This window comes from Bos grunniens, chromosome 16 (genome assembly GCF_055505025.1).
Source record: "Bos grunniens cultivar Pamir isolate PY7600 chromosome 16, Bosgru_T2T1.0, whole genome shotgun sequence".
NCBI classification, from domain to species: domain Eukaryota; kingdom Metazoa; phylum Chordata; class Mammalia; order Artiodactyla; family Bovidae; genus Bos; species Bos grunniens.
In genome coordinates this window covers 44,950,846-44,960,169 of record NC_141180.1, presented here as the reverse complement: position 1 = coordinate 44,960,169, position 9,324 = coordinate 44,950,846, and the positions used below count along the sequence as shown (strand labels likewise).

The 9,324-nt window shown below is 38.1% G+C and overlaps 1 protein-coding gene across 1 annotated transcript; it reads left to right on the top strand.

Moving 5' to 3' along the window:
- The first annotated feature begins 3,379 nt into the window (after positions 1-3,379).
- On the top strand, positions 3,380-8,230 carry LOC147356742 (lymphotactin-like). Its single transcript, XM_086342655.1, has 3 exons — positions 3,380-4,747; positions 6,706-6,820; positions 7,885-8,230. Exons 1-3 carry the CDS (start codon positions 4,687-4,689, stop codon positions 8,045-8,047), a joined length of 339 nt encoding a protein of 112 aa, XP_086198781.1. The 5' UTR covers positions 3,380-4,686; the 3' UTR covers positions 8,048-8,230.
- Positions 8,231-9,324: the final 1,094 nt, after the last annotated feature.

Sequence of the window (9,324 nt, the reverse complement as noted above, 5' to 3'; positions counted from 1 at the left end):
TTGCTTGGGGCTGGTGCACTGGGACGACCCAGAGGGATGGTATGGCGAGGGAGATGGGAGGGGGGTTCAGGATGGGGAACACATGTATACCTGTGGTGGATTCATGTTGATGTATGGAAAAACCAATACAATATTGTAAAGTAATTAACCTCCAATTAAAATAAATACATTTATATTTAAAAAATCTATTTAGTCACTCCATGCCTTTTGATTGGAAAATTTAATCCATCTACATTTAAAGTAACTATTGATACATAAGGACTTACTGTGTGCCTGCACACATAGTTGCTCAGTTGTGTCTGACTCTTTGTAGCCCTTTGGACTATAGCCCACCAGGCTCCTCTGTCCATAGGACTTTTCAGGCAAGAATACTGGAGTGGGTAGCTATTTCCTCCTCTAGGGGATCTTCCCTACCCAGGATCAAAGCCTCATCTCCTGCATTTCCTGCATTGCAGGTATATTCTTTACTGTTGAGCCACCAGGGAAGCCCATGGTCAACAATACATAGCGGATAAAAAGACTTTGGAGTTCACTCATGAAAATATCAGAGAGGACGATGGCACCCCACTCCAGTGCTCTTGCCTGGAGAATCCCATGGACAGAGGAGCCTGGTGGGCTGCAGTCCATGGGGTTGCTGATGGTCGGGATGACTGAGCGACTTCGCTTTCACTTTTCACTTTCATGCATTGGAGAAGGAGACGGCAGCCCACTCCAGTGTTCTTGCCTGGAGAATCCCAGGGACGGGGGAGCCTGGTGGGCTGCTGTCTCTGGGGTTGCACAGAGTCGGACACAACTGAAGCGACTTAGCAGCAGCAGCAGCAGCATGAAAATATAGTCCATTGGAATTTTGAGCAGAAAAGTAGCATATTACTCACATTTTGAAATGATCACATTTGTCAGATTGTAAATTTGCCAAAAGAAAGTAAGGGTGGAAAAAAGAAATCGATTTTGGAGGCTATTCCATGAATCCACCAATCCAGGTGAAAAATGATGGTTGCTTAGACTTGGATCCCTTGGGGTAATGAGAAAGGTTTAAATTCTATTTTGAAGACAGAAAGACAGTATTTTCTGACAGATTTGGTGGGATTTGTAGGAGAATGAGAAGTCAAAGATGAGAGAAATTTTTGCTAGTATCTTTCAACTGGTTGTCAATCAATGTCCAAACATTAACAGATTGTACCCATTTTGTACTAGGTTTCCAATTTTTATTGATTGCTTAATTATTCTCCATCAGAGAATAGTGCATGCTTTGAAAAACTTGAAATGAATAATTCATTCTCAGAGATTAAGAAACTCTATTTCAATATGCTAAGTAAGAATTCAGTCATGGGTCAAATTTTCTATATGATTATAAACATGAGAGGAAGATATAGGCACAATATTCTGACACAATGTTTAGGCACAATGTTTTTAGATGTTCATCCTTTCAGTTCAGTTCAGTTCAGTCGCTCAGTCGTGTCCAACTCTTTGCGACCCCATGAATCGCAGCACGCCAGGCCTCCCTGTCCATCACCAACTCCCAGAGTTCACTCAGAATCCTGTCTATCGAGTCAGTGATGCCATCCAGCCATCTCATCCTCTGTGTCCCCTTAATCATTTTAATTCTGGTCTTTTGAAAAGAACTCATTTATTCACAGACCATTTGGTGAATGACCACTATATAGCTAGTAGACAGACTAGCAGCAAATTGCCTGCTTTCAAGGAGCCTGCCATCTGGTAGGAAGTAGAAAAATGAAACTGAGTGGAGAATCAAATGAAATCAGTGGCTAGGAAGTTCCAAGGGCACATAGAAGGAGACACAGATAAATGTATATAGAGAATTCAGGAAAACTTGTAGGAAGAGGAGTGATTTACACATAATTATATAGGGATATGAAATAGGCATTCCAGATGAAGGAAACAATAAGTGGAGAGTAGAAAAGAGGATGTCCCATTTGGTTGATTAAACAGATTTTGTTAAGTCTAGAGGTTTAGGAGCAAAAGGATGAGTGGTGAAAGATGAATCTTAAAGGAAAAGCAGTGTTAAATCTTGAACACTTTTCTATAAGACAATATGAGATTTGAAATGAATCTTGTAGGCAATGAAAGTGAAAGTGAAGTCTCTCAGTCGTGCCCGACTCTTTGCGACCCCATGGACTGTAGCCTACCAGGCTCCTCTGTCCATGGGATTTTCCAGGCAAGAGTTCTGGAGTGGGCTGCCATTTCCTTCTCCAGGGGATCTTCCCAACCCAGGGATCGAACCCGGGTCTCCCACATTGCAGACAGGCACTTTACCATCTGAGCCACCAGGGAAGCCCTCCTGTAGGTAATAGGAATTAGCAAAGAAGTTCTCAGCAGGAAGATAATTTGATTAGATTAAAGCTTTAGAATGATTACTCAGGTCATACTGAGAAGAACAGATTGGAAAGGGAGGAGACCCAAACCTGGGGAATCAGTTGGTCTACTGCAGTGGTCCTAACAAGGAAAGGTGAGGTCCTGCCCTGAACAGTGCAGAGAGAGAAAACACATATACAGGAGCTACTTAGAAGGTATACTTAGTACAGCTTGGTTGAGAAAAACATATGGGTGGCTAGAAATGAGTCTAAGACAATCTCAGTAATCTGTATTTGGAAACTGACTAGAAGATAAAACCCTATTCAGTGTCACAGAGTAATAGGAAGAGAAGCATTTTGAGTAGCAAGATGTGTTCAGAATTTAAGGACTGATGGTAGCCAGGTGGCAATAACTAAAAAGTTATTTGAAATTCTGAATAAAGTTTGACTGGAAAATTAAATGCCATTGATGAAAAATATCTTAAAATTTAACTTATAATTTTATAGAAATATAGGAATTTGTTTTCATTTCACTAATAGCAATGGCAAAACTTTTAGCTATACATATATTTCATAAGAATGTTATTTTCATATCCATGAATAGTAATAACAAAATCTTTTAGCTTTACACATAATTAATATATGCATTTTATAGATACCTATTAAACAAAACAAGACAAAACCCCCAAACAACAAAACGAGTACTTTCAACAAATCAGAAAGATTATATTGAAACTGATACAGTCAAATGCTGCTAGAAGCATTGGAAATTGAAATGACATTTTGGGAAGACCATGTCAATATGTTGCAAGAGTTATAAAGATGATCATAGGATTTTGCCTGGTAATCCTACTCCTGGTTATTAAAAGGAATTTATTCAGTGTATACTAATGAAAATTTACCTTATAGATATAATCTACATGACAATAAGTTATAAGGGGATAATTTAATATGTGTGTGTGTGTTTATTGTTGTTAAGTCTCTAAGTCTTGTTCAACATTTTTGTGACTCCATGGACTATAGCCGGCCAGACTCCTCTGTTCATGGGATTTCCTAGGCAAGAATGCTGAAGTGGATTGCCATTCCTTTCTTCAGGGAATCTTCCTGATCCAGGGATCTAACCCGTGTCTCCTGCTTGGCAGGCAGATTCTTTACCACTCAGCCACCAGGGAAGTCCTTTTGTATGAATTTACACAGTAGAAATATGAAGACTATGAAGAAACACGAGAGGATATTTACATTGCTGTAAAAATATCAGTATTTGTAATTGTCACAATTATCCAAACTTATGTATACCAATAGAGACTCATTGAAAAACATTAAAAATAAAAACAATCCGAATGGTAATATTATAATTTTGTTTTACTTTTTTTGAAAATACCTGTGGCAGATTCATTTCGATGTTTGGCAAAACCAATACAATATTGTAAAGTTTAAAAATAAAATAAAATTTTAAATAAATAAATAAATACATTCCAAAAAAAAAGAAAAGAAAATAAAGTTTGTCAGGACAAATTTTCAAAATCTTTTTTTAAAGGTATATGTAGTAAACTACAATAAAGCAAACCTGTGAATATAGACAGGCTACAAACACCCTTATTTAATTGTTTCTTGGCATGTGGAAAGAGTGGAGTAATAAAGGGGATCAATTGAATGGGAGCAAAGGAGAGAAAAGAGAAGAAAAAGAAGGCAGAAGAATGAGAAGTTCGGGAAAGCAGCAGTCTCACTTTGGCTCCCTAAGGAGTCGCCAAGGATGGTGGTGGTGATTTAGTCACTAAGTCATGTCCAACTCTTGCAATCCCATGGACTGTATATAGCTTGCCAGGCTCCTCTGTCCATGGGATTCTCCAGGCAAGAATACTGGAGTGGGCTGCCATTTCCTTCTCCCCAAGGATGGTACCCCAGGCATATTATCCAGTGGTGGAAGCCTCATGCCACAGCGAATGCTACATGAGCTAGTGGAGGAACGGGACCACAGTGACCACCCCACCCCTTTTCCTTTACACCATGTCCCAGTGGGCCATCACACTGACATGGCCTTGGGACATGTGTGCAATGGGAGGTTTGAATTTAGACTGGTGGCAGGAGATGAGACAATTACATTTCTTTTGTACACACATAAGGTTTCACTAACACTTTAACCACAGGAGGAGAAAAGGCCGCAAGATATGGGGTTAGTGTGAGTGGAGACAAAGGAACTTTTTTTTTCAAACTAAGAAAGCATCAGTATTGCAAAGACTTTCCGTGATTCCACACCCACCTTGAAAGTCCCCCTCTCAGCACAGGAAGTGCGCTGACCACTGGGGGAATAAAAGAGACTCAGAGGAGCGAAGGTCCTCAGCCTCTTGCTGCACAGCTCAGAGGGACCTCAGCCATGAAACTTCTCATCCTGACCTGCCTGGTGATCTGCAGTCTCGCTGCATACACTGTGGAAGGTAAGTCAAAAGTTATTTATGAGATAAGGAATATCTAGGTGTACGGGCAGTGGCCAGGCATTTTGATACTGACTCAGGTTTTGAATGGAGTAAACTACTTTCTCCAAGCTAAGCCTCAGTCTTTCTGTGTGCAAAATGGGTATAGTTTGACACTAGGGAACTTTGTAGATTTTGAAGATAGAACTTGATTACAGTCTGGGCTCCTATTTTTCACAACTAGGGGATTTGGGGTAAATTTCTTAACCTCTCCGGGCCTAGGTTTAATTATCTTTAAGATAAATAACTAATTTGCTTACCTACAATTAAAATGAAATACACTTATGACCATTTATCAGATTTCCAGGCAAATACTAATTTGTTTATTAATGTTAGGTGCAGCATAATGAAAACAACTGTATATACCTTTGAAGCTTTTGTCTATTTAGTATTGATAAATTAAAAAACACTTACCCCTTTGCTGTTCACCTGAAATTATCATAACGTTAATTGGCTATACCCCAATACAAAATAAAAAGTTCAAAAAATAGAAATAGATATACCAGGGATTAAATAATGTGTTTGTTCACATTAACTGCCCCATATCTCAAAAAAATGCTTAAAAATGTAAAGCATTCATGATGGGGGAGTGAGCTAGAGGGTGTATGTTCTGAAGCAAATCAACATTTTGTATTAAAACAGAATTGACTGGAAGCTTGTGAACTCATATTTAGGAAATCCATTTTTACCTTTAAGTGTGTAGGAGAGATATTATTATTGCTATGAATGTTGTTCCCACTTGTGATAAATTTCTTGAGTTTATAAAAGATCATAAGTATTAACAAATATCAATGACTTATATACAATCAATTAAACTTACAAGACATATTCAGATGAGATTTAGTTACACTGAGACTTGCCTGAACATTCTACACATACTTATTAAAAGATCATTTTTTTTCCCAACTGGTGGGAGTGTATTTTTCCTTATGTCTCTGACAAGAGGGAATATCCTTTGATTATAAACAACTCAGTTAACTCGCCTTTCAACCTCTTAATCTGCAGCCTTCTTACTTAGACTAAAATAGATCATGCATCTGCAAGGGTGCCCATAAATAGAGATGGCACTGTTTGGAACCCCCTGAAATTGGGCCCTGAATAAAAAAATATTGTTGAAATGAAAAGGTTTATACCAAGTGTTGTCTAAACCATGGCTAGCTGGCATTTTTCTGGGAAAATAGGCTGCTGTATGATGGAAACCATGAATGAATAGGGGAATGAAGACTGATGAGGATTGCAGACATTTGAGTATTTCCCTTTCACTGGCTCATAAAACATTTAGCATTAAAAATAAATTGGCAAATACAGAGGGGAAAGAATGTGCAGGCTAGATATTGAGTGATGGAAAGAGGGAGATGAAGAGCAATGTTAGTGAACACCTGCTCAGTTTCATGATTATAAAAACCTTCTGATTTCAGCAACACTATGTCAGAAAGCTCAGATTTGATCATTATCGACTATTGTTTTAGATGCTTTTTGGCTTAATATTTCTCAGAGAAATATTCTGTTAGAATATTTGCTTCCCTGAGAAGCAAATACCAGTCTCTTCATCTTAGGAGAAAATAGGCACACAGAAACCTTCATTAGATTTTAGCAAATCTGTAACATTATTAACCCTCCCATGATATTTTTCCTTTCTCCAATGTAAGATGTTCTCAAAACTGAAAAATTTAATCTCCTTTTAGTCCTTCTATTGAGGATAAGAACCTTATGAACTACTTCCTTTATATCTTTCACATTTTACCATTTAAAATAACACCTTAGTGATTCAGTCAAAAATGAGCTACCTCTCCCATGTTTAATATTGACTGTCCCAAACTACTCTTTATCAGGTCACTCTTTGTTATTTGATTGATGACACTCCAACATTTATATTATTAGAAATTATACTTTATTTTTGTTTGCTTGGTTTTTTGTTACAGGTGTGGGGAGTGAAGTTCTAGAAAAGAGCATCTGTGTGAGTCTGACTACACAGCGACTGCCAATTAAAAACATCAAGACCTACACCATCAAGGAGGGCTCCATGAAAGCAGTGATGTGAGTTTCTCTCCCCAAAGCTGGGCTTGATGGAACACAGTGTACAGAAATGCCACCCTCCTCGGGAAAAATAAGTTAACAAGGAGGAAGACCTCAACTTAGCCAACTGTCCTTTTGGTTTTCCATATTAACCATGTCTTTGTGTAGCCCCAAACAATGATGATGACAAAAAAATTGGCAACCAAGTGAAGACTGTCACCATCCTTTCTGATTTATCTTAACAGAATAATCAGACTGGGAACCAGATGAATAATATGCTCGTCCCGGAGGGTTAGGTTTAGAGATGTTTGGATCAGATCAGGATTTGAGCACAGAGCCACACTGGTGTGGGATGCCTCCCTTTCCATCCCACCCACGTCCCTGCCTTTCTCTTCCTTTTTGGTGTTCTGGAGTAGAATGCCATATTTTATCAGTTGCTACATCTCAAGGAATAGTGTCAAAAACTAGCCTACATGGTACCATTCTCTTTCTAGTATTTCATTTTTAAAATAGCAACACTTCCCAAAATATAATTACAACTTTACCACCAAAAATATGATAAACCACTCTTTGCCCAGAAAATAAGATGAGTGTGTTTAGATTTCAAAAAGAAAAGACATGTAATAAATAACCTGCTGCTGCTGCTGCTAAGTCGCTTCAGTCGTGTCCGACTCTGTGCGACCCCATAGATAGCAGCCCACCAGGCTCTCCCATCCCTGGGATTTTCCAGGCAAGAGTACTGGAGTGGGGTGCCATTGCCTTCTCCAATAACCTAGATGGCTTCAAATGTCTAGTTTAATTGCATCATTTGGTAGAAATGATGAGAAAAGGAACCTGCACAAAATTCTGAACAAGGAATCTGGGTATTATTTGGAGCTATATTTTCTTCATGAAGAAAATAGATTGCAGAAGAAAGATTTTTTTTAAGATCTAATGGAATCTAATTTTCATTCCAGATCTATCTGGAATACTTATTTTTCCAGTCATTTCTGCACAAGGTCTCTTTTATACAATCTGATCTTAACTTTTGGTCCCAAGGCTTTGAAGATGTGACTAATTTTGCCTATCTTTTCCTTGCATTGCAGATTCATTACCAGACGTGGCCTTAAAGTCTGTGCTGATCCCCACGTTGACTGGGTGAAAAAAGCCGTCCGAACAATAGACAGGTCCACCAGGAGAAATGTGAGCCAGAGCAAGCCTACACAAGCCCAGCAATCCCCCAATACAGCTGTGACCCTGACTGGGTAGTGACCTTCCAGCACCTTGTCCCTTCCCTAGCCAGCCACCTCATTTCCCTTTAAAGCTCATGGACTTATTACATTATATTCACCTTTTATAAAAGTGCTGCATGAGTCTATTTTCTTAGATTTTTATTTTTTTATGTCCTTCATATTCATACAGATGCTCTAATTAATAAATATTTATTATTAAGAATGGTCCCAAAGTGTATTCATTACCTAGTAGGGAAGGTAATACATCATTTGTGTCCCTTTTCTGTCATAATTGTACTTCCTGTTGATAGTATCCATGATGGGAGAGATTATGGTCAGTGTTTATCAGAGATGAAAGCTATACTCATCATTTTTAGGCTTTAGCATGAAATGATTCTCTACACATGAGTCATAGGTGGCAACTGTAACAACGACAATTTTAGCTCTATTTAAACCTGTCTTCATAATGGAGTTCTATTTTTATGGATTAAATGGAAAAATGATCCAACTGCTACTGGTTCCCCATTATGAGGATTCACTACTCAAAAAGAAGCTTCATCAAGCTTGATCTTGAGCACATTCTCATACTTCTGGGTTTCATTTGATCTATAAAGGAAAGAAAGAAAAGGAAAGGACACAGCTTGTCAGTTCTTTCATTTGTCACAGTAGCAAAGATTATACTTTTAATGAAAACATACTTTATTCAAACAAAAATAATTCTTCCCAAATTGGGCAATGAGCTTACTGCCTTTCTGTGGTTTTCACAATCATCACTACTCTAGTTATCAACACACCATGCTTTTTTTCCTTTTGGCCAGTAAGTTTTCAGTATCCCAACACTGTCATTTAGAACATTTGTTGAATATGACCGCAATTTGCATTAAAGTTTTAAAAGTTTTAATAAACATTACTTCATCTACTCACTAAACATCTCAGATTCATGCCCTCCTATATTCTCATTAAATTGTTCATTTGATTCATGTTTATGATTCCATTATTCAAGTAGCTGATAGTTTATACATCCACTTCTATCTGACTTTAAATAGTTAAGAAACTGATCAATCCTTGATAGTTTCAAAGGAAGGGAAGGAATTAACTGTTCTCTAGTCCTAAGGGGACAACCAGCAATATCAAGTGTTTTCGGAGGGTAACAAACTGAGGGCATTTGGGAGGAATCAAATCACGTCTAGTCATAGTCATCCAACTATTCACCAGAGAGAAACTGATTAAAACATTGCTTCTTAGCCAGGAGTGGGTTATCTGTCATTTCTCACTGCTATTTTTTTACAATAATGTTCAAAACTGGTCTTAAAG